This window comes from Eriocheir sinensis, chromosome 62 (genome assembly GCF_024679095.1).
Source record: "Eriocheir sinensis breed Jianghai 21 chromosome 62, ASM2467909v1, whole genome shotgun sequence".
In the NCBI taxonomy this organism is placed as follows: Eukaryota; Metazoa; Arthropoda; class Malacostraca; order Decapoda; family Varunidae; genus Eriocheir; species Eriocheir sinensis.
Window position 1 is genome coordinate 4,215,769 of NC_066570.1, and position 26,372 is coordinate 4,242,140.

Below are 26,372 nucleotides of genomic sequence, written 5' to 3' on the forward strand. Positions count from 1 at the left end.
AAGAAAGGAAGGAGGAACGATAGAGAGATGAAGACAGGAAGGAAGGAAGGAAGAGAGGAAGGAGGAACGATAGAGAGAGATGAAGATAGGAACGAAGGAAGGAAGGAAGGAAGGAAGAAACAAGAAAAAAAACAATAAATGAAGGAAGAAAGGAAGAAATAAAACAAAGGAAGTGGAGGAGATAAGAAGGGGCCGCGGCACTAAGAAAAGACAGATAGAGAGAGACAAAGAGATAACAATGATGAGAAGAAGAAGAGATAACAGAGAAGAGAGAAGAAAAAGATAACAATGAGGAAGAGGAGGAGGAAGAGGGAGGAGGAGGAAGAAGATAAAGAGGAGACGTTGCAAGCCTGTCTTTTGGGGAGGAGGAGGAAAAGGAGGAGGAGGAAGAGTTTGTCATGTATTTGTCGTGGGATTCCAAACCGAGGTCAAGGTCAGAGGTCAAGGTCACACACACACACACACACACACGAGAGAAGAATTCCAAAGCAGGAACATCAAGTCTCTCTCTCTCTCTTGACCGCGTTACTGCGATAATGAAGAGAGAGAGAGAGAGAGAGAGAGAGAGAGAGAGAGAGAGAGAGAGAGAGAGAGAGAGAGAGAGAGAGAGAGAGAGAGAGAGAGAGAGAGCGCTACTGTCCTTCCTACGTCACTCAAGTCTTGACATTCAGAGCCAATGATTAAAGAGAACTCGACTGGAAGACCAATAAAAGGAGGAGGAGGAGGAGGAGGAGGAGGAGGAGGAAGATAAGGTATGAGGTGCGTAAGAAGAGAGAGGGTGCAGAAGAGGAAGGGAGAGGAGATATACGATAAGAAGAGTGAAGGAAGGGATAAGGGAGGGAAGAATGAAAGTAAGGACGAAGTGATCAATAGAGAAAGGAATGAATGAATGAATGAAGGAAGGAAGAAAATAAAGAAAGAAAGGAGGAAAATATACGAAGGGAAGGAAAGAAAAGAAATAAACGAAGGAAGGAAGGAAGGAGAAAGTATGAAGGGAAATATGGAAAGAAGGAAAGAACCCAAAGGAGAGAAACCAAGAAAAGAAAGAAAGGAATGAAGGCAAGAAGGGAAGGAAAGGAAGGAAGGAAGGAAGGAAAGAAAAATAGTAGTAAGGAAATGAAAGAAGGTAAGAAATAAACCAATAAAAAGGATGGAAAGAAAGAAGGCGAGGGAAAGAAGGAAGAAAGGAAGGCAGAAGAGAAGGCAGGAAAAAGGAAAGAGGGAAAGCAGAAAGAAAAGAAAGGAATGAAAGGAAGAAAGGAAGGGAGGAATGCTGGAACAAAGAAATGAAACTACGAAATGAAAACAGAAAGAAAGGAATGAATGAAGGCAGGAAGGAAGGAATGAAGGAAAGCCGAAAGAAAAGAAAAGAAAGGAAGGAAGAAAGGAAGGGAGGAATGCAGGAACGAAGAAATAAAAGTACGAAATGAAAACAGAAATGAATGAGTGAATGAATGAAGGCAGGAAGGAAGGAATGAAGGAAAGCCGAAAAAACGAAAAGAAAGGAAGGGAGGAATGCAAGAACGAAAAAATGAAAGTACGAAATGAAAACAGAAATGAATGAGTGAATGAATGAAGGCAGGAAGCAAGGAATGAAGGCAGGCAGGCAGAGTGAAGGCCAGAGCAGGCAGGGGGCAGGCCAGCAGGCGCCGCGGGTGGTGCTGGAAGGCAGTGCCGCAGAGTGCCTGGCAGCGTCGACCCGGGCTGGCAGGCGTCCAGGCTCACACACGCACGCACGCACACGCACACACACACACACACACACACACACACACACACACGAGAGAGGTATAGATCCTTCCCTTGCTGTTTCCTTCCTCCTCCTCCTCCTCATCCTCCTTTTAGATAGATACAGACAGACAGACAGACGAAAGAGAGAGAGAGAGAGAGAGAGAGAGAGAGAGAGAGAGAGAGAGAGAGAGAGAGAGAGAGAGAGAGAGAGAGAGAGAGAGAGAGAGAGAGAGAGAGAGAGAGAGAGTTATCTAGTTATTTATTACAAGTGCATTGGACGAGGAGGAGGAGGAGGAGGAGGAGGAGGAGGAGGAGGAGAAATAATAAAGATGCTAAACGATAAGAGAAATACAGTCAGAGGAAAGAAAGGGAGGGAATGAAGAAGATGTAGATATAGAAGATGGTAGGAATAAATAAAAAAGGGGGAAAAAATAACTCTCTCTCTCTCTCTCTCTCTCTATCTATCTATCTATCTATCTCCTTTCTAAATTAAACATTCACAACACGCCTCTTTAAAATCAAGTAAATAATAATAATAATAATAATAATAATAATAATGAGTAAATAAATAAATAAATGATAAAACAATAAACGTTTAAGCAAATCAGCCTCGTTTTATCACACTTTCCCACCTCCCTGAAGTACCTAATCACCTTCTTATCTCCACACGCCTCAAATTCCTTCTCGCCAGGTGTGCACAAAGGTAAGGCAGGTACGCGGCGCTGAGACAACCTTTCCTAATGAAGGGTAATCAGAACAGCTTTCCCTCACGCAGCCAACCAACTCAAGCTCCGTGAGGCAAGGCTGTGAGTGAGGTTACGAGTCTTATGGAATGTGTGGTGAGTTTTGCTTGTGATGTAATGGAATGTACTTTATAATTTACTGTTTATATTGAGTTTTGCTTGTGATGTAATGGAATGTACTTTATAATTTACTGTTTATATTGAGTTTTGCTTGTGATGTAATGGAATGTACTTTATAATTTACTGTTTATATTGAGTTTTGCTTGTGATGTAATGGAATGTACTTTATAATTTACTGCTTATATTGAGTTTTGCTTGTGATGTAATGGAATGTACTTTATAATTTACTGCTTATATTGAGTTTTGCTTGTGATGTAATGGAATGTACTTTATAATTTATTGTTTATATTGAGTTTTGCTTGTGATGTAATGCAATGTACTTTAAAATTTACTGCTTATATTGAGTTTTGCTTGTGATGTAATGGAATGTACTTTAAAATTTACTGTTCATATTGAGTTTTGCTTGTGATGTAATGGAATGTACTTTATAATTTACTGCTTATATTGAGTTTTGCTTGTGATGTAATGGAATGTACTTTATAATTTACTGCTTATATTGAGTTTTGCTTGTGATGTAATGCATTGTACTTTATAATTTACTGTTTTGCTTGTGATGTAATGCATTGTACTTTATAATTTACTGTTTTGCTTGTGATGTAATGGAATGTACTTTATAATTTACTGCTTATATTGAGTTTTGCTTGTGATGTAATGCAATTTATCTTGAATACTTCCTCGGGGCGGTTTCTTCTTTCTCTCTTTTTACAGCGTTCAGTCGCCTCTTAATGCTACGAACGTCTTCATGAACGATAGAACAGAGAAAGGAAAAACCAAAGTCGATGAACGTTAGTCAGAGGCACGAAGTTACGATAGCCTTTAGGAATGTCGGTGTGTTCTTGCGTGTAATGATGGTCCTTCTTCTTTGTTGTTCTTTACCGCAGAGTATTTGAAGAAACGTTTGGGAAGGGGTTAAAAATAAGCATGGGCGTGGTAGTCAGTGTCATCGCCATTACTTTTTTTTACGGTGATAAGGGAGACGGACCGCAGACTAAACAAGACAAAGAAAAAAGAGAGAGAAAAAATGCCTTCAACAAGCTATTCCAAACAAAGGACCACGAATTATTAGAGAAACTGCAATAACACAGTGGTAACTTATTTGTGTTCATTATGGACCACGAAATAACTTAAAGCCAAAAGGAGCTAACCGAATTTAGGGCCACTTTCACAGTTCGCCATGAGAGATCAATAAGCCTCCAAACCAATAGCAAAGACTTCGAAAATTCCTTGCGTAGCCTTTGGTGTTTATATTTAACCCGTCCGCTGCGATTGGCACGGATTTGGCTTTCACTGGTAGCCTGGTAACATATACTCCCATGTCTTTCTCTGCCTCTGTGGTGGATAGTGGAGTGTTTCCCATGTGGTATTGGTGTGCTGGATATCCCCTCCCAAGGTGCAGGACTTTACATTCCTCTTCACTGAACTGTAGCAGACACTTTTTGTTCCATTTCTGTAGCTTGGTGAGGTCTGAATGTAGGAAATCCGTAGTCAAGGGGTTAAGAAAGTTGACGAAACCAAACGGGAAAACTCTTGTGTATGTGTCTGGTGCTGCATCGAAAACCTAACCATTGTGGAGTATAGAAGGTTGACGAGTTTGGTTCGGGTGATTACAAAGCCACTGTGTAGGGCTGTCAAATTTGTTCTTATTAGTCCCAAGCACCGTTGCCAGATTATCGTACTCAGAGCCTCGTATTTACCGGTGTCTGAGCCATAGCTATTGCCAAAAAAACAACAATAATTAACCATTTTAACGATAACTATATACGAAGGCAGTTACTGGGGTCGAGGAGGCTGAGTACGATAATCTGGCAACGTTGTCACTCTCAAGGCGTCTGTAACTTTGGTTCTCATGCTTAGTCGCTTCGAGGTTGTCATTACGAATATCTACCAGGGACACAGATAGGATAAGTTAAGTCTTCATGGCGGTGCAGGAGCCGTGTAAGATTACCACCTGCACGAGGGCGTCTGTAACTTATAATAAGGTTCTTAGGCTTGGTCGCTCCGAGGTTGCCATTACGAATATCTACCAGGGACACAGATAGGATAAGTTAAGTCTTCATGGCGGTGCAGAAGCCGTGTAAGATTACCACCTGCACGAGGGCGTCTGTAACTTAGGTTTTTATGCTTAGTCGTTCCGAGGTTGTCATTACGAATATCTACCAGGGACACAGAAAAGATACCTAAGTTAAGTCCTCAAGGCGGTGCAGAAGCCGTGTATAATCACCACCTGCACGAAGGCCTCTCCAAATAGCTGTAATTATAGGCGCCGCAACGTTTGTGAATGCGTCTGATCTGTACTCCGCCTCAGGAACTACTCATGAGAATCGGTGCTCCCTTCATGAACGTTTGTTTTGCTGCGCTGAACGTTCGAGTCAGATGTGTTGAGGGGGAACTAAACTTTCTCCTGCTCTGGGCCCGTCTTCTCAAACCCTTCGGCGCCCAAGTAGCTACACATATTTGACAAGGCTTTCGTAGGCGTTTTGGGCATTTCCAGGGATAGTTAAATGACCCTGGTGGTATTGTGACCCTTCCTCTGCGCCCAAGTAGCTACACATATCTGACAAGGCTTTCGTAGGCGTTTTGGGCATTTCCAGGGGTAGTTAAATGACCCTGGTGGTAGTGTGACCCTTCCTCTGCGCCCAAGTAGCTACACATATCTGACAAGGCTTTCGTAGGCGTTTTGGGCATTTCCAGGGGTAGTTAAATGACCCAGGTGGTAGTGTGACCCTTCCTCTGCGCCCAAGTAGCTATACATATCTGACAAGGCTTTCGTAGGCGTTCTGGGGATTTCCAGGGATAGTTAAATGACCCTGGTGGTATTGTGACCCTTCCTCTGCGCCCAAGTAGCTATACATATCTGACAAGGCTTTCGTAGGCGTTTTGGGCATTTCCAAGGGTAGTTAAATGACCCTGGTGGTAGTGTGACCCTTCCTCTGCGCCCAAGTAGCTACACATATCTGACAAGGCTTTCGTAGGCGTTTTGGGCATTTTCAGGGGTAGTTACATGACCCAGGTGGTAGTGTGACCCTTCCTCTGCACCATGAATGTGAAAAATAAAACTCATGAAAACCCGATTAATCTCCTTTACGGCAAACCTTACCGTCACCTATTTTACTGACTGAAACAATAACGGTGCGGTGTGTAGCGTATCACTCATATTAAATCGTATATGGATAATCTTAACATTTAAACTAACAACCTAACTTAACCTTTCTCTCCAGTTCCATCCCTTTTTTTTATATATATATTCTACGTAGAGAGATGTGAAAAAAAATAATGAAAACCTGATTAATCTACTTTATGGTCTTTGGAAGTGGGTGATGTGGGAGGTGTGGAAGTGGGAGGTGGAAGCGAAGAGGATACCGCCGCTGTGTGCCTGCTAGAACTGCTTGTGGCTGGGTGAAGGTTGGCAAATATCGAGCCTCACTATAAAACAAACCCAGAACAATATATGGCCACTTAGCATCATGACTCGTAGATGGACATTTCGATTCAAGAAAGTGACTTCCCTTCAAAAAAAAAAAAAAATAAATAAATAAATAAATAAATAAAAATAAATAAATAAATAAATAAATAAATAAATAAATAAAACAACATTTAAACACAGGTGTACTCTATATCAAACCTTTTGCATGACGGGTTTTCTCTTTTCATCTCTCTCTTTTTATTTATTTTTACTTCAGGGTCTTTGGCGTTCGTGGGCACCTACAATGATGGTCACCTGTCACTTAAGAATCAACACCAAACGTTAGGTTCTCTGACCCAATTACTGGCTCCCTGAGATACGAACAATTGGTGTCCGTCAGTTCAAGGGCAGCGAACGTCCGTCAGCTGTCAACAAGTAATAGACAGCTGACACGCTAACCAGCACTATTAATAGCCAGACTGAAATAAGCTATACCTGTCAATAGCAACAATTCGTACAGAGGCAGGAAACGATTAACAGCAAAGTACATACATATTTGTTGGCCAAGAGGAAGGGATGGAGGGGGATGGAAAAAGAGGAAAGAAAATATGAATGGATGGATGGACGGGTGGAAGGAAAGAGAGATGAAAGAACGGACGGAAAGCTGGAGAAAGGAATGACAAGAGACGGGGAGACACAGGGAGGAGAGAGGGAGAGAAGACAGGAAACAAGGAGGTGACGGCATAGAGGGTGTGGCAGGGACAGAACGGGATAAAAAAGATGACAAAAGACAGAGAGATGAGGGAATACAGAAGGGGAAAAGTCACGACAGGGAGAGATAACATTGAGACAGGGCGGTGAGGATATAGAGAGGGCGTGGCAGGGGCAGAACGGGATAAAAAAGATGACAAAAGACAGAGAGATGAGGGAATACAGAAAGGGAAAGAAAGTCATTACAGGGAGAGATAACATTGAGACAGGGCGGTGAGGATATAGAGAGGGCGTGGCAGGGGCAGAACGGGATAAAAAAGATGACAAAAGACAGAGAGATGAGGGAATACAGAAAGGGCAAAAAGTTATGACAGGGTGGCAAGGGCAGAACGGGATAAAAAAGATGACAAAAGACAGAGAGATGAGGGAATACAGAAGGGGAAAAGTCATGACAGGGAGAGATAACACTGAGACAGGGCGGTGAGGATATAGAGGGCGTGGCAGGGGCAGAACGGGATAAAAAAGATGACAAAAGACAGAGAGATGAGGGAATACAGAAAGGAAAAAAAGTCATAACAGGGAGAGATAACACTGAGACAGGGCGGTGAGGATATAGAGAGGGCGTGGCAGGGGCAGAACGGGATAAAAAAGATGACAAAAGACAGAGAGATGAGGGAAAAAAATCATGACAGGGAGAGATAACAGGGCTGGAGGCAGGGTATAGAGAGGGTGGAGCAGGGGCAGAACAGAGGGAGAGACGGCTAAAAATAACATGAGGTTCACAAGAGCGCGACACGACCAGAAGCTCACCTGTCTGTGTAGAGTAATAAGTGAATGCCGCTTGCAGTACCAGTAGCAGAAGTGGGCGGCGGAGTATAGCAGCAGCCACGCCACTAACACCAGCTGCCACTTCTCCTCCAGGATGAGCATGACGATGATGAACACCCAGCCCAGCACCACCAGGAGGGCCAGCACCGCCCCCAGCAGCCGCCACGTGAACAGCCGGGACTTGCATACTGGGGGCAGGCCGTCCTGGGATGCCTCCTGGACCGGGACAATCTCAGGGTCCGTTTGGGTTATGGTGGATTCGCCAGCCATGGTTTCTGACTTTCCTTGCACTCTGTAGGCTTGCACGAAGAGGTTATCGCGGCTCTGAACGCTTGTGTGACTGGAGAACGCTTCGACCGGGGCGTGACGAGGGGTGAGTCTGTTCGCTCGCTACGCCGGGAGGCTTCTCATTCAAACCGCGAGGGAGACGGAGCGACGACGTCCTTACGTTGTTGAGTTTCGGGATAGACTGGCCACAGGTTGGAGAGGCGAAGTTATCTGCCGCTCACACCTGCAACGGACGCATGCGCGGTTAGGGGGGTGGGGGGATGCACACACACACACACACACACACACACACACACACACACACACACACACACACACACACGTGGATTACTTTCACTAGTATATACTTGTATTTGATGTTCACTTAAACATTTTTGGAAACGGTAAACAACACTGTATAGATATTTTTTTTTAACCTGATGCTCTCTCTCTCTCTCTCTCTCTCACCCACGCACCTAAACAAAAAATAATTCCTAGAAAGAATATTTTCGATGCGTCTTTTCCAGTGACGCAAAAAGTGATTCCTTTATGATTTCCTCTTAAAATTCTGTTTGTAGGGAATGACGCAATGGGGAAACTGCACACACACACACACACACACACACACACACACACACACACACACACACACACACACACACACACACACACACACACACACACACACACACACGTAAATTCACAACATGATAAATACGAATAAATAAAAGATACATATAATAGAAACACATTGACAAGAACAACAACAACAACTACAATATAAAACAAGTTTTGGCGTACGTGTTTGGAGCCTCGTGTGTGTGTGTGTGTGTGTGTGTGTGTGTGTGTGTGTGTGTGTGTGTGTGTGTATCCCGCAACTTTAATCATTGTTACAACACTTTCTTAATCTCTTCAGAAAAAAAAAACGAAAAAAAACGAAGATAAGAACATGACGAAAAAGAAATAAAAATAAAAAATAATAATAATATGAGAAATAAAAGAAAGAAAATCACTGAAACGAAGGAGAGAAAGTAGAGGAAAAAAGTAAACGAGAAAACAGGAGGTGAGGAAGAATTATCAGCGGAAAGTAGTAGTAGTAGTAGTAGTAGTAGTAGTAGTAGTAGTAGTAGTAGTAGTAGTAGTAGTAGTAGTAGTAGTAGTAGTAGTAGTAGTAGTAGCAGTAGCAGTAGTAGTAGTAGTAGTAGTAGTAGTAGTAGTAGTAGTAGTAGAAGTAGTAGCAGTAGTAGTAGTAGTATTTGCAGTAGTAGTAGTAGTAGCAGAAGTAGAAGTAGTAGTAGAAGTAGCAGTAATAGTAGTAGTAGAAGTAGCAGTAGTAGTAGTAGTAATAGCAGTAGCTGTTGTAGTCGTAAAAAAACTAAAAAGAATACCCGATACAGAGGCAAAGGTCAGGATGAGGGAAGGAAAGCAGGCAGGTGCGTCAACAGGAGCAAGAACAGGTAAGGGATCATTCGTACCTGGCCGGCTCACTACAGTTACCTCATTAACGAGCGGCTTTACCTGGGTGCTGGGCTTACCGCCTCGCGCTCTCGATACGTAGAAGGCTTTGGGGGGCTGGTTTTTTTTTGTGACGCGTCCTGTTGCTGTAGTCCTTGGCGGGTGGTGATAGCAGGTTAGGTAATAGTCGTGTTAGGAGTGTGTGTGTGTGTGTGTGTGTGTGTGTGTGTGTGAAAGAGTGGGGTTGTGTCGGGAAGAACAGAGAGAGGAAGTATTGTGTTATGTGTTTGTGTGTGTGTGTTTGAAAGAGTTTGTCCCGGAGAGAAAGAGAGAGGGAGAGGAAAGGAGGAAGAGGTATAGAGTGGAAGGGTTAGCAAGAGTAAGGAAGAGATGGAGTAGAGGGAGAGAAGAGAGGAATAGTGGTAAAGCAGGAAGGGAAAGAGGAGGGGGAGAGAATGTAGGGAATGAGGGATGAAGAAAGGAGAGAGAGAGAGAGAGAGAGAGAGAGAGAGAGAGAGAGAGAGAGAGAGAGAGAGAGAGAGAGAGAGAGAGAGAGAGAGAGAGAGAGAGAGAGAGAGAGAGAGAGAGAGAGAGAGAGAGAGAGAGAGAGAGAGAGAGAGAGAGAGAGAGCAGAATAGTATTTCATTCCTTCTCTTCATACGTCATTAAGAAAAGACACGGAAAGACGCGAAAGAGAGAGAAACAGAAGATAAAGATGAAATTGAAACACGTTACTCTTATCGAACTAAAACATTGAGGTATACAAGGAATAACTGCTCACCATAGTTCCTTCGCCTAATTGGAACATACTGAATAATAGAAGCTTGACCGAGAATGACGTCAATGGATAATTTTAACGCAGGAGAACCGTTGTTAGGTAGGTATATATTTAGTAAACGAGGGAGTTTCAGAGAAGTAGACGAGAGGGAGATTGAAGAGAGAAAAAAAGTAATGTGATAATAAAAGTTTGTAGAATTGTTAGTGATATTATTAAGAGGAAAATGACATCAGACGAAGTAGATTACGATAAAGAGGAACAACAAAAGAAAACGAGGAAAATAGAGAGAAAAATATAAGTGTGTTTGTTGGTATCGACGCAAGAGACGGACATATAACAGAAAATACCGCAGAGAGAGAGAGAGAGAGAGAGAGAGAGAGAGAGAGAGAGAGAGAGAGAGAGAGAGAGAGAGAGAGAGAGAGAGTAAATCACCCCCGATAGAGGCTGTTCAGTAACATTCTAAAAAGGGCCATATTCTCATCAAACACTTCCGCGAACAAGCACACACAATTAACAAGGCTTTCGTAGGAGTTGTGGGCATTTCCAGGAGTAGTTTGATGACCCTGGTGGCAGTTTGACCCTTCTCCTGTACCATGAACCTAAAGAAACACATATTTGACAAGGTTTTCGTATAGGAGTTGTGGGCATTTCCAGGAGTAGTCTGATGACCCTGGTGGCAGTTTGACCCTTCTCCTGTACCGTGAACCTAAAAAACACGCATTAGAACCCGACTGATCTCCTTCTTGGGCTTTCGAGACGGTTGACGAGAGGGATGTTAGCGTCTCACAAATCCAACCCTCGTAAGCCCTCCAGCTGGATCCTTCGCCCCAGTGACGTCAGTAAGGTAAGGTTAAGCGACTTTTTATATGCGAGACACTGGACGCAGGGACGATAACAGGCTGTCTAGGAGTGTCTTTAGTTGTTTATTTCTTGTGATGTAATGAGATGATGATGATGATGATGATGATGAAATAGTGTTCGTTGTTGTGTTTATGATAGTGTAGATTGTCGCTTCCTTCTATGTATATTGAGTAGCTATTTCCTCCTCCTCCTTCTCTTCCTCTTACTTCTCTTCTTTTCCTTCCGCCTCCTTCGCCTCCTCCTCCTCCTGATCCTAGCAAGAGACGGAGGAAAGAATAAAAACGAAAGTAGGGAAGGAATAGAAAAAAAAGTAAAGCATGGAAGGAAGAGAAGGGAAGACTGCGGAAAGAAGGAAGGAAGAAAAAGGAAGCATAGGAAAAGTAGGACAAGGGAAAGGTGGAGGGAGGAAGATAGATTAGGGAAAAGGAGGAAGAGGAAGAGTGGGAGTGAAAGCAGAGGGCCGCACGTGGAGGAGGAGGAGGAGGAGGAGGAGGAGGAGGAGGAGGAGTTAAAAAGCCGGTGAAGGGCGACTCCTGCAGGCAAGGTCACGCGGGGTCACTGCTTTGCCCGGAGGGAAGGTCACGAGTGGCGCAGGGCCGCGGGGGGGGACGGGAGGGAAGGGCCGGGAGAGGAAGAGGAGAAAGAGAGGGGCTGGAAGGGATGCGAAGGAAGGAAGGAAGGTAAGAAAGAATGAATGAAAGAAGGAAGTAAACAATAAGACGAGATAGGAAGCTGAAAGGTAAAATAATGAACGGTATGAGAAAAAAAAAGACTGGATGAGGACTAAAAAAAACCTCGAAGAAAATGTGAGTAAGGAAGAAAGGAGGGAAGGAAAGAAGGAAGGAAGGACAGAAGGAATACTAAATACTTATAGGAGCAATGTGAGGAATGAAGGAATAAAAAGTCGAGAAAGGGAGATAGGAAGGAAGATAAGTATTGGGGTGTTATTTAAGGCTGGCAGGGATGCGAAGGAAGGAAGGAAGGAAGGAAGGACAGAAGGAAGACTAAATACTTATAGGAGCAATGTGAGGAAGGAAGCAATAAAAAGTCGAGAAAGGGAGATGGGAAGGAAGATAAGTATTGGGGTGTGAAATAAGGCTGGCAGGGATGCGAAGGAAGGAAGGAAGGAAGGAAGGAAGGAAAGAAGGAAAGAAGGAAGACTAAATACTTACAGGAGCAATGTGAGGAATGAAGGAATAAAAAGTCGAGAAAGGGAGATGGGAAGGAAGATAAGTATTGGGGTGTGGAATAAGGCTGGAAGGGATGCGAAGGAAGGAAGGAAGGAAGGAAGGAAAGAAGGACAGAAGGAAGACTAAATACTTATAGGAGCAATGTGAGGAAGGAAGGAATAAAAAGTCGAGAAAGGGAGATAGGAAGGAAGTTAAGTATTGGGGTGTGAAATAAGGCTGGCAGGGATGCGAAGGAAGGAAGGAAGGAAGGAAGGAAGGAAGGAAGGAAGGAAGGACAGAAGGAAGACTAAATACTTATAGGAGCAATGTGAGGAAGGAAGGAATAAAAAGTCGAGAAAGGGAGATGGGAAGGAAGGAAAGTATTGGGGTGTGAAATAAGGCTGGAAGGGGATGCGAAGGAAGGAAGGAAGGAAGGAAGGAAGGAAGGACAGAAGGAAGACTAAACACTTATAGGAGCAATGTGAGAAAGGAAGGAATAAAAAGTCGAGAAAGGGAGATGGGAAGGAAGGTAAGTATTGGGGTGTTATATAAGGCTGGAAGGGGATGCGAAGGAAGGAAGGAAGATAAGAAAGAATGAATGAAAGAAGGAAGTAAACAATAAGACGAGATAGGAGGCTGAAAGGCGAGATAATGAACGGCATGGAAAAAAAGACAGGAATAAAGAATAAAGAAGAAAGGAAGGTGAAAGAAGGGAAACAAAATGAGAGAAAGGAGGCCGAAGGAAAAGATAAGTAAAACAGGAAGATAAGAACTGAAGACCCCGAGCAATGAATGAATGAACGGTATAAGAAAAAAGAAAAAAAAGACTAAAAAAAAAACGAAGAAAATGTGGGTAAGGAAGAAAGGAAACAACGAAAGAAGACAAAGGCGAGAAAGAAGGCCGAAGGAAAAGATAAGAGAGACAGGAGGAAGATAAGAACTGCAGACTCCAAGAAAACGTGGAGGAAAACCCCAATGAAGGACGTAAGGACAGACGGAACAACCGGTAAAGTCAAGGCTTGGCGGAGGAGCGGCGGCGGTGAGCGGGCAGGGCCGAGGCATCCAGCACTAGGGGAACATGCGTGGCCCGACCGGAGAGCCACAGAGACGCGCTGCTCCAGTTTAGCGGCAAAAAGCAGTTATGCAGGCGGGCGGGGGTGGGGTGTGGGGTGTGGGGGATGCACCGATCAAGAGAGAGAGGCTGGAGGGTTAGGTAAAGGAATGGAAAGATACAGCGGGCGAGGAAGAGAAAGGGAGAGGACAGGAGAGAAAGGACAGCGGGGAGGAAGGGAGAGAAGAGAAGGGGAGAGGAGGATAGGAAGTATAAAGGGGAGGGGAAAAAAAAGATACAGCGGACGAGGGAAAGAAAGATGGGGTGGAAGAGGAGGAAGGATAAGGAAGAGGTAAAGGGAAGAGAAGGGAAGAAAGGGGAGAAAGAAGGCAAGAGGTGCAGGCATATTGACGTGGGGCTGGAAAAGAAAGGGGAGGGGAGAGGAGGGGATGGGAAGAGGGAGAGAAGGGGGGAGGGAGGGGAAGGTACGGCGGGTAAGCAGGAGAGAATAGAGAAAGATAAGGCAAGTTAGCAGGCAAGGGAGGAAGGCTGGGAGGCAAGGAGGGAGAGAAGGCGAGGGAGGGAGGGAGGGAGGGGAATGGTGAGACGCGTAAGCAGGAGAGAATAAAGAAGGATGAAGCAAGTTAGCAGGCAAGGGAGGAAGGCAGGCAGGGAGGGAGGGAGGGAGGGAGCTTGTGCCTGACTCACTATACAGACGACAGCGGAGACGGAGGCGGCGGCGGCGGGTCTAGAGAAACTCATTACCAAGGCCTAATGAAGGTGGGGAAACCAATATGTGGTAATGGAGGGGGGGGGGGGGGGGAGGGGAAGGAGGGGAGAGGACAGAGTGGACAGGAGGGGATGGGAAGGAAAAGTGGGTGAGAATGTGGAGGGGGATGGAAGGGGGAAAAGTGGAGACAGTTGGTAGGGTGGGAGGAGTGGGTGGGAAGGAAGAGGAAGATAAAAGAAACGAGTAAAAAATGGAAGAGAAAGGGAAAGGAGAAAGGGAGTCAAGTGGAATGAATGAAGTGGTGAGTGAGTGAGTGAGTGAGTGGGTGGATGAGTGAATGAGTGAGTGCGTGCATGAGTGAGTGAGTGAGTGGGTATGTGGGTGTGTGAGTGAGTGAGTGAGTGAGTGAGTGAGTGAGTGCATCGCTTCCTTCCTGTCGCCGGACTTTACCCATTTAGGTTTTGTGAGTCACCAAGGTTACGCAGCCTCAGGGGTGTTGAGTAAGGTCGAGAAGAACACACACACACACACGCACACACACACACACAAAAAAAAAAAAAACTGAGTACGGTTAACTCTCTCTCTCTCTGTTGCGTCATCATGTCTTAATTATTTTTTTTGTTCAATATCTTTTTATCCTTTCATTGCTGCGAGAGAGAGAGAGAGAGAGAGAGAGAGAGAGAGAGAGAGAGAGAGAGAGAGAGAGAGAGAGAGAGAGAGAGAGAGAGAGAGAGAGAGAGAGAGAGAGAGAGAGAGAGAGAGAGAGAGAGAGAGAGAGAGAGAGAGAGAGAGAGAGTTACATCACATGCTTAACCCAGTCATTCATATTTTCCTCCTCCTCCTCCAATCCTTTTTACTCTCTATTCTTGTTTTTCTAATACTCTGACTCTTCCTTGTTTACCTCCTCCTCCTCCTCCTCCTCCTCTTCCACCAATCTATTTTCCTTTCTTTCCTCTCCATTTATTTCTAACAGTCTTACTCATCTCTCTCTCTCTCTCTCCTTCGCTGGAATCTATTTACTTTTCTATTCCATCCCTTTTTATAAGTTTTGTACATTTCTCTTATTCTCGCTCTTCTTCCTATCATCACAAACATTCTTTTCATCAGCCCTTCACCTTATCTCCTTCACTAAAAATAATAGTACCCAGTTAATAAGTTTGTATTACTCTGTTTTTCGTTTTCGCTTAGAGTTATTTTGTTTCAAGTTCATTCCCATTATTTTTTTCAGCCTCCGTAAGCAGCCTTTTTTTATCTTCCTTCATCCCTTGTCTGCCCTCAACCTCTTAGATCTGTTTTACCAGTCTACAATCATTATCTTCCCTTTAATAGTTAGCTCTGTCTTCCTGCCAATTTACCACCATTACCGTCTCTCCCTCTAGCCTGCCTTCCCATACCTTCCCTTATCTATCTTTCTTTAAGCCTTAGCTCCGTCCTACCTATCAATATCCATTACCATCACTCCCCAAGGCCCCCTTAACACGAGCGGTTTTATCCAGTGCGGTTTAGAAATCAATGAAATTCAATGAGGCCGGCCGTTCACACGCTGCCGAGCGGCTTAAACTCCCGCGCGGCAGTGGTTTATTGGCCGTGTGCATTGCGGGCGCGGCGCCAGGTGGTTCGGAATACTATAGAAGTCTATGGAGCCCCACCCACCCGCGCGGCCATACTACCGCGCGGGAGAGAACCTTATTCACTCCTTGCCATTCCTTTAGCCACTAACTCTGTCCTAACAATCTGCTACCACTGCAAGACCCCCCCCCATCCCCCACTCCACGCCTCCCCCCTCCAGTACGCGTCTGCAAGCGCATGACCAGGGACGTCACCGCTTGCCACCTCAATCTAAATGGTAGATGAGCCGGCCTGAGTGACTTGCTCGCACCGGGGAACAAGGAGACTGCCTCAGAGGTTACTCTGTCCACACGAGGCAGTTTTCACGAGGCAACTTACGCAAAGCAGCTTCTGTGGACTAACAATTTATCACTTGAATTCCTCCTACTGACCGCCATCAGCATCATCACAGGGCCAGTTTACACAAGTCTGCTTCTGCAAACTTACAATTTATTAACTGGTTTCCTCCCACTCATCACCAACAGCAATACTTACGAGAGGCAGCTTCTGTGGACTAACAATTTATCATCTGACTTTCTAATCATCATCATCAGCAGCAGCTATTACCAGTCCAATTCAGTATGATGCTCTTTCCCAAACTTCTCCATCTCTCAATCTTCCAATTAACAAATCCTATTAACAAATCTCTCAATCGATTTGCATCTGCTAAAAGACTAGCGTTCTTGCTTCACTCACTCATTCCCTCTTCTGTTATTTTGTTTTTACCCTTTGCAGACTAGAGAGAATACTGTTACTGATTTTAAGGGTTGTTTTATGTATGGTATAGTAGTGGATGATTGTGTATATTAGTGGTGTGTTTTAACCCCATAAAGTCCTGTCCTTAACATCGTCTCACATATAGATATGCACATAGCAACACAGACTAATACACACACACACACACACACACACACACACACACAAGCACACACAGACACACAGTCCCACAAAGTCTGGTTCAGGCCGGTGGTGGTGGTGATGGTGCAGGTGTCGTGGTGTGACTGAAGCTACTGTAAGCATCACAAACACCACCACCTCCTCCATACCTCTGCCCCACCCAGTACCTATGCCCAGTGCCACCCCATCCCTCCCAGCCCTGCACTCCATATCTGCCTGCTCTCTCCTACACTCCGTTGCTAATATTGTCTTCGTTGGTATCTATATTTTACTATCACCTTTTCCTGTTAGTTTTTATTCGCCCTTTTGTCCCCCGAAATGCTCTACCCTGATTTTGCATACCGTACCGCCGTCTCATTTACCCTTACCTAAGTTTTTTGCCTCTCTCCCGTACTCAAGTCCCATCCAACCCTTACCACGTTAGTCCCTACTTTTATTCTTTACTTTCTTTATTGTCACCGCCCCTTATTTTCCCTGTCCATGTCTGCTCAACGAGAGGAGTCTGGGTCTATATGTATTTCTATTTTTCCTTAATGCTCTTTCATGGATCTCGCTAACAACAATAATCTAGTCCTCTCTCTCCCTCCCTCATGTCTGTCTACTCTGATTTATCTCTATATATCCTGTTCTTATCTATATGTGCGTGTTCCTTCTCTACTCCTGCTCTTTACCGCCTTCTCTTCCTCCTCCTTCCCCTGCCTTTGCTTGCCCCGCCCTCTCAAACATGCCCTCAACCCTCTCTCTCTCTCCCTTCCAGTCAGTCACTCGCCCACCAGGAAATGAGTTGCCCAAGGTATCAGAAGCCGGCTCTTACGTCTTTCAATTGCGTTCCTGTGTTGTAAGGTTTCGTGTTGACTTTTTATTTTTATTTGGGCGGGTGACACAGCGTGGGACAGAACGGGTCTCTCTCTCTCTCTCTCTCTCTCTCTCTCTCTCTCTCTCTGGGTTGCGTAATGCACATCCAGTCGGCGCCGATGTAACGAAACCAGGCGATATCAAGAAGCGTATTAAGAAAGACACGTACGGGATTTGAGTGAGTAAGCCTGTGTGTGTGTGTGTGTGTGTGTGTGTGTGTGTAGTACCTAGTAATATGCAACGTTTTTTGTTTGTTTCAGCGTCGACTTCGTTATTTGAGTGATTTTTTGTTGTTTCTTTAAAGGAAATAGAAAGGAAGAACATAAACAAAACAGAGAAATATGTGTAAGGAAAACAATAGGAATCAGGAAGGGAATGAGGAGGGAAACGGAACTAGGAACAGAAAAAAATGACGGGTAAGAAAGGAAAACAAAAATTGAGAAAAACAGAGGAAAACAAAAACAAACGGAATAGAAAGGAAAAGAAACGGAATCAAGAAAGAAATCAAATAAAAAACAAAAAGACAAACAAAGACATACGCAAGAAATGAAAATAAAAACAAAACAAAGACATGTAAAAAAAGTAAACAAACAAAAATAAATAGCCATATGTAATTGTTTTTTGAGCTTCCGCATCTCACTAGAAATATAAGACAATAAACGACAATAAATGGAAAACGGTGAAAATAAAATATCGTAGCCACTAAATACCAGAAGGAACAATGACGCAAGAGGAAGAGGAAAAGAAACTAGACTATTTACGTATGACTCAGAGATAAGAGGCAAAAACAAACATATGAGTCACCACCACCACCACCACCACTATTCCTACCACAACCACCACCACCACTACCATCACCACCACCACAGCCACCACAACCACCACCAGTACTGTCATCACCACTACAACTGCCCCACTACAACCACCGCAGCAAACACAATCACCACCACCATGACCACTAAAACCACAACTATATCTACCACCACCACCACCACTGACTACTACTACTGCAACACTACCACTATTAAGCATCCATAAAGTTAGTAAATAGTAAAGGATGATAGTAAAAAGAACACAAATTCCGGAAAAGAACAACAACAACAAAAAACAGACTGCGTAAAATACATGAAAACTAACAAAAAACAAAACAAAAAACAAAAACAAAAACAAAACAAGGAGGGCAAAAAAAAAGTAAGAAAGGCGACACAGAGAAAAAAATGTGGAAATAAAAAAAAATAAAAAAAGCAGAATAAGAAAAATAAGAAGAAAAAAAATAATGAAAATAAAAATAAGAATAGGAAAAGAATGAGAGAAAAAAGGAAAAGAAGTCGGAGAAGGAAAGCAAGTAAACAGTCATCACCATAACAAAACAAACAAACAACAACAAAATAAACAACAACAACAGCAACTCTGGGAAGATACGATCAGGAAGTTGAGGAGGGAGCGTTGAGCGATGGCCTAACCCCCCCCCCTCTCTCTCTGTAGTTATTTTCTGAACAATTCTTTAATTTAATTTGTTACACTATTTTTTCTTTCCTTATCCTCTTCCTCCTCCTCCTCCTCCTCCTCCTCTTCCTCCTTCTTCTCCTCCCCTTCCTTCTCTTTTTGTGCGTCCCTTCCCAACTTTCTCCTCTCAATTCTCCTCCTCCTTCTTCTCCTTCCCCCTCTTTCTTCTCCTTTTCCTTCTTCTCCCTCTCCTCTTCCTTCTTCTCCATCTCTGCTTTTTGACGGCCCTCCCAAACTGTATACATTTTTCTCCTCTCAATCCTCCTCCTCCTCCTCCATCTCCTCCTCCCACCTTCTACACCTGTTAAGTATCTTCGCCAAAGTTTATGGTCCTCCTTCATCCTCTATTAGTACCATTTACACACTTATACGCATCATCACGCGTTGTATATACAGTCGAGGGAAGGGGAAGGGGGTGGCAGAAGAGAGAGAGAGAGAGAGAGAGAGAGAGAGAGAGAGAGAGAGAGAGAGAGAGAGAGAGAGAGAGAGAGAGAGAGAGAGAGAGAGAGAGAGAGAGAGAGAGAGAGAGAGAGAGAGAGAGAGGATAAAACTAGAAAAAAGAAAGTGGAGAAATTAGAGGGGAAACGATACTGGAGGGAGAGGGAAAGAGAGGGAGGGAACAGAGGAGGAGGGAGAGGAGAAAGAGAGGAAAAGGGAGAGAAGAGGGAGGGAGAGGGAAGGGAAGGGGAAAGACGACAAACAACAATCTTTTCTTCTTCTTTTCTTCCCTTCCTCATTCTTTCCTCTCCCAATCATTCTGCTTGGTATCGATTCATCATTCACCAGCCACCCTCCTCCTCCTCCTCCTTCTACTACTACTACTACTACTACTACTACTACTATCACCAATCTTTTCTCCCCATTCAGTCTTTCCTCTCCCAATCATTTTTCTTGGTATTAATTCATCATTCAATAGCCATCCTCCTCCTCCTCCTCCTTCTCCTTCTACTACTACTACTACTACTACTACTACTACTACTACCAATCTTCTTCTTTTCTCCTCATTCCCATTCTTTCCTCTTCCAATCATTCTTCTTAGTATCAATTCATCATTCACCAGCCACCCTCCCCCTCCTCCCTCTCCCTCTCTATCACATTCCAGGACGAACAAGGTCGCAGCGGCAGAGTCAACACGTGGGTCAGGGCAGGGGCGTGAGGAGGGCGTGGCAGCGGCGAGGATGAGCCAGGGCCGCCCACCAAGCAGGAAGCGAGGCACAGGCCCAGGACGAACAAGGACATGGTGACTCCAGGACAAACAAGGGCATAGCGACTCCAGGACGAACAAAGACACAGCGAATCCATGACAAACAAGGAGACAGAGAAGCCAGGACGAACAAGGATACAATGACTCCAGGACGAACAAGAACACGGTTAATCCAGGACGAACAAGGTCGGGGAAACACGATAGGATGAACGAGGGCATAGATAACACAAGGCAGGACGAACTACGCCACAGTGAAGGCAGGACGAACAAGGTCACGGGAAGACGATATAAGAAGCGAGGGCGCAGATAACACAGGGCAGGATGGACGACACAACGACGGCAGGACGAACAAAGGCGGAGTAAGGAATTCCCGGTGATAGTAAATAATAGGAACGTGTCGAGAGGCAGGACAGGACGAACAAGGTCATGAGAGGGGTGGGGGGAGGGGGGGGGAGGGAGATACGTGGGAAGTACAGGGCTATCGCTACTAAAGGGGACATAATTATTACTACTACTACTACTACTACTACTACTACTACTATCCCTAATACCACTACTACTACCACTGCTACTAAATGGGACATAGGTACTGCTTCTGCTACTACTACTACTACTACTACTACTACTACTACTACTACTACTACTACTACTACTACTACTACTACTACTACTACTACTACTACCACGTCACCACCACCACCACCACTACCATCAAACACACGCAGAATAACAGTAATAATAATATCAATAATAGTAATAATAATGATAATAATAATAATAATAATAATAATAATGACAAAATAGCTCATTCCAATATTTAAATAATTTCCGATATTAATTAAGTCGCGTCCACTAGATTCAAGGCAGCTGGAGCAAGGGTGGAGGGGAGGAGGGGGGGGGGGGTTGTTAGGGGGGGCAAGCTGGGGAGGTGGAGCAATAGGGGGAGGTCACTTACTAGGGATGACTGGGGAAAGGGGAAGTCCTAGTGGGTTGTGGAAAGGGAAGGTGAGGGGAAAGAGGAGGTGGTTTATTAGGTGGAATTAAGGAGGGTTTAGAGATGGGTATTAGTGGAACGGGGGGAGGGAGGGAGGGAGGGGATGGGGGACTATGAGAGAGAAAAGGGGGGAAGGGGGTAGGGGGAAGAGGGGAAGAGGGATAAAGGCGAAATTTGGGGTGGATGCAAGAATGTGTAGAGGGGGAAGGGGGGAGGGGACAGGGGAAGGGGGGTTAGGGTGGAATCATGAAAAGGTTGAAGAAAGGGGAGTAGTGGTGGAAAGGGGAGAGAGAAAAGGGGGAAAGAGGGAAGAGGGGAAAAGGGATAAAGGCGAAATTTGGGTAGAGGAGGAAAGAGGAGAGGAGAGAGGGAAGGGGGGCTAGGGTGGAATTTTGGGAAGGTTGAAGAAAGGGTAGTATTGGTGGAAAGGGGAGAGAGAAAAGAGGGGAAGGGGGAAGAAGGAAGAGGCGTAGAAGAATGGTATAGTTTTTTTTCTTCAAGTATAAAAAAAATAAAAATAAAAATCCTCGTCAGCTATGAAGTCGCTAACGTTACATTTTTTTTTTTACTTAATTTAGCAATGTAGAAGAACGGTGTAGTTTTAACAAATAATTCCCTCTTGCACAGTGTAATCGATGACGTTATTTTGTACTTTTTTTCCTTAATAAACAATAACACTTGAACAGGAAGTGTAACGATGAAGTTTTTGTGGAATATAATTTTTTTCTGGTATATATTAGGAAAAAACAAACCACGAACTATTTCCTGGTGTGTTATGCAATCGATGTTGTGGTTATTTTTACGGTATTGGCGACAGAAAATGTGGGAGTGGGAGTGTGTGTGTGTGTGTGTGTGTGTGTGTGTGTGTGTGTGTGTGTGTGTGTGTGTGTGTGTGTGTATTTAACTATTTGTTTTAGATAGTGTGTGTGTGTGTGTGTGTGTGTGTGTGTGTGTGTGTGTGTGTGTGTGTGTGTGTGTGTGTGTGTGTGTGTGTGTATTTACCTAGTTGTTTTACCTAGTGTGTGTGTGTGTGTGTGTGTGTGTGTGTGTGTGTGTGTGTGTGTGTGTGTGTGTGTGTGTGTGTGTGTGTGTGTGTGTATACTAGACAAAAGGACATAACTATTTTTTGCAGTTATTGAATATTCAGAACAAAGACTTAAAAACGTTGGAAAATATTAGAATAGTTTAGTGCAGTTTTACTTTCTGGAAAATAACAAAGAAAAACAATTATGCTTCATTATAAATTATCGAGGAAGTTACGGGACTTTATGAACACATTAAAGTTTTCTTATATCTTCAGGCGTAAGAAAGAAAAGGAAGATAAGAATAAAATAGAATATCTTAACGTAGGTCAGTTCTCAAGAAAATGTAAAGAAAAAAATATATAAAATCGTTAAAATTGTGGTATAAAAAAAACAAAAAACATTAGGAACGTTATTTCATGTTCGAGAGAAAGAAAAAAAATAATAAAAAATAGGAAAATAAGTAGAAAGAAGTAGTAAGCAAGGAAAAGTAAATATAAGTAATAATAGTACTGGTATAAGTGGAAGTAGTAGTAGTAACAGTAGAAGTAGAAGCAAATATAAATAAGTAAAATGAGTATAAGTAAATATAAGTAAAATAAAAACAAGTAAATGTAAGTAAGTAAAGTAAGTATAAGTAAATATAAGTAAGTAAAACAAGACGTAATTATAAACAAGTAAAATAAGTAGACGTAGATATAATTAAAATAAGTAAAAGTAAACATAAGTAAGTAAAATAAGTAACAGTAAATAAGTAATTAAAATAAGTAAAAGTAAATATAAGTGAGTAAAATAAGTAGAATCGTTGAAATTATGTGGAACTAAAAAAAAAAAAAAAAAAAAAAAAAAAAAATCGCTGCCTTGTCAAACCATCGAGAGCAAAGGAAACAAAACTAATAATAAGAAGAGGAACAAGTTGGCGTGCGAGCGTAAGCCAAACAAATTAAAATCGTGCTCATCTTAGTCACGCTTGAGGCTTCGGTTCTCTTTTCTTCTCACACTTCTTCTATTTTTCATTAACAAAGCCACGACGAGAGAGAGAGAGAGAGAGAGAGAGAGAGAGAGAGAGAGAGAGAGAGAGAGACTAATGAAATAATTGGCCTATAGACAAAAGGAGACTTCTAATGCAGACATCAATTTCCTTCTTGGGGAGAGATAGAGAGAGAGAAAGCAAGACTACTACTACTACTACTACTATTACTACTACTATTACTACTACTACTACTACTACTCGTCCTCTTCCTACTACAACCATAACTACTAATACTACTTCTACTACCACCACCGCTACTACTACTACTACTACTACTACTACTACTACTACTACTACCACCATTGCAATCACTACACACAACGCCTCGCACACGTATTGGACTCCCTCATTAGGCGTGTAATTAACGTGCCATAATGAAGGTTAATAATGGTTTAATTAACTCCTAATCGCTTAATATCCAGTGCCATTAATTATCTCTCGAACTAATTAAGGGCCAATATAATTTTGATTCAATAAAGGTTCTGGTTAACTGCTAATGGCCCACGGTATTTATTTTACTGTTCAAATGTCGATTAATTCATTATTTAAGGATATTATAATTTTTTTGTGTACCAGGCGTGGGAAATATTAATAATAAATGTTTTGGTATGGGGAGGAGAAGGAGGGAGAGGTGGAGGAGGAGGAGGAGGAGGAGAGGATGATAAGGAGTTTAGTAAAAGAGGGAGGAAAATGTGGAGGAAGTTACAGTAGAAGCAGAAGAGAAGAAGAAGAGTTTAGTGGAGGAACAAGAGGAAAGGAGGAAGGAAGGGAAGGAGGAAAAGGAGGAGAGAGGAAGAAAAGGAAGAAGATTGAAGAGGAGCAGAAGGAAAAGGAGGAATGGGAAGTCGCATAAAAGAAGGAATGCAGGAGAAAGAGGAAGAGGAGGAGAAGGGAGAAGGAGGGAGAATGAAGTATAGGAAGACAACCAAATAAAAAGAAAAAAATATCACAGGAGAGGAGAGCCACAAATAGGCGAGTCTCCCTTAAAATCAGTGGGTAATAGAGGACCGTTTTCTCTGACCGACTTCCGAGCTGGCGCCAAGCTCTGCCATATGTAACATCAGGGGACGCATCTCTCCTTCCTTACTCTCGATCCATTTAGAGGCCTTCAGAAAGTGTTATAAATGTAGCTGTGTGGTAGAAGTAGTAGTAGAAGTAGAAGTAGTAGTAATAGTAGTAGTATCACATGGACGTATTGCGACACCATCCTCTCTATATAATAACAAGGATATACAAGCGGTTTATATACAGCACATGGGGAAAAATGTTGCTTTAATGGTTAACTCTTTCTGGTAAATATTCAGTAAGTACTCACGCCGCCCGCCAGGCCCTTGCGTCAGCTAAAATCCTGATAATTCCAATGATGCAAAGTTTATAAATAAGTATTACCAGATTGCTTGACACGTGTTGAAAAGAGAGACGTGGTGAGGGAGAGGAAGAGGAGGAAAAGGAGGAAGATAAAGAGGATGATGAGGAAGAGGAAGAGGAGGAGGATTAAGAAAAGAAGGAAGAGGAATAAGAAGAAAAAGACGAGGAATAAGAGTAGAAGGACTATTATAGGAGAGAGGAAAAGGAGGATTAGGAGGAAGAGGAGAAGAAGGAGGAGGAGGAGGAGGAGGAGGAATAAGAAAAGAAGGAAGAGGAATAAGGAGAAAAAGACGAGGAATAAGAGAAGAAGGACTATTACAGGAGAGAGGAAAAGGAGGATTAGGAGGAAGAGGAGAAGAAGGAGGAGGTGGAGGAGGAATAAGAAAAGAAGGAGGAGGAATAAGGAGAAAAAGACGAGGAATAAGAGTAGAAGGACTATTATAGGAGAGAGGAAAAGGAGGATTAGGAGGAGGAGGAAGAGGAGAAGAAGGAGGAGGAGGAGGAGGAAGAAGAAGAGAAGGAGGAGGAATAAGGAGAAAAAGACGAGGAATAAGAGTAGAAGGACTATTATAGGAGAGAGGAAAAGGAGGATTAGGAGGAAGAGGAGAAGAAGAAGGAGGAGGAGGAGGAATAAGAAGAGAAGGAGGAGGACTAAGGAGAAAAAGACGAGGAATAAGAGAAGAAGGACTATTAGAGGAGAGAGGAAAAGGAGGATTAGGAGGAGGAGGAAGAGGAGAAGAAGGAGGAGGTGGAGGAGGAATAAGAAGAGAAGGAGGAGGAATAAGAAGAAAAGGACGGGGAATAAGAGAAGGACTAGGAAGGAGAGAAAGAAGGAGAAGGAAGAAAAGTAGAGAGAGGAGGAGGAGGAGGAGGAGAAGGAGGAGGGGAGATAAGTAATGAGAAAATTATGATACAGATGGAGGGAAGAGGAAACTTAATTAAGGTAAAAAAAAATAAAAAAAACAGGATGAAGAAGCGCACCCAACACACACACACACACACACACACACACACACACACACACACACACACACGAAGACCTTGAAACAGCCACGGGAAGACGGCCAAGGTCACACAAGAGGAAAAGACCAAAAACAAAAACAAAAAGAAAAAAAACGTGAAAAAACAAACAAAACAACACGATATGGAAAAGAAAATGAAAAGGATGATGAAAAAAGAAAAAAAATGATGCCAAAGTTTTGTTTTTGAGAGAGAGAGAGAGAGAGAGAGAGAGAGAGAGAGAGAGAGAGAGAGAGAGAGAGAGAGAGAGAGAGAGAGAGAGAGAGATTGTTTACATATGAGGACTACTATATTTCTTAATTTATTCTCTTATGACAGTTTGATTTATTATTATTATTATTATTATTATTATTATTATAACTATTATTATTATTATCATTATTATTATTTGTGAATGTGAAATCTTGTTGACCTCTTACCGAGTCGTCCTCATTGTTGTTGTTATTGTTGTTGCTGAGAGAGAATGTTGATGAATTCCTAAGTTGATATGTTGGGTCATCTCTCTCTCTCTCTCTCTCTCTCTCTCTCTCTCTCTCTCTCTCTCTTTCCGCCACAGAAATCCAATAAACTTCTGAATTTTCGATAAAAGACAAAAAACGAAACTCGATTCTAAAGTTTCGGGAAGTTCTTAAAGGGTTGAATCCTCTTATAGTTAGCCACCTTGTCCCGTCTCACCACCACCACCACCACAACCACCACCCTTAACCACCACCACCACAATCACCACCCTTTACACCAACCACATACCACCGCAACAACCATCGAGAGAGAAGGTTGCAGAAGGGTTGAGGCGATGTGAGTTGAGTGGGGTGACGAGGTGTTAAGGGTTAGTAAGGGGGTGATAGGGTGTGGAGGGGGGTGGATAGTGGAGAAAGAAAGGGAAGGTTGAAGGGGTGAAGTGGAGAGGTGGAAAGGTTGAGAGGGGTGATAGGGCAAGAAGGTGGACTTGGGTGATGACAGAGACGAAAGGGGGAGAAGGACGAGGAGGAGAAAGAAGAGGAGAAGGAGGAAGATGAAG

General features: G+C 43.4%; 1 protein-coding gene across 2 annotated transcripts in view; it reads right to left on the reverse strand.

The window, feature by feature from the left end:
• The window catches only part of LOC126986642 (uncharacterized), an 87,873-nt gene that overhangs the window by 20,660 nt on the left and 40,841 nt on the right, over positions 1-26,372 (reverse strand). For both annotated transcript variants that reach the window (XM_050842921.1, XM_050842920.1), the window contains exon 2: positions 7,519-8,047. In XM_050842921.1, coding sequence (XP_050698878.1) covers positions 7,519-7,806 — 288 coding nt within the window. In that variant the 5' untranslated portion in view covers positions 7,807-8,047. The remainder of the gene's footprint in view (positions 1-7,518; positions 8,048-26,372) is intronic.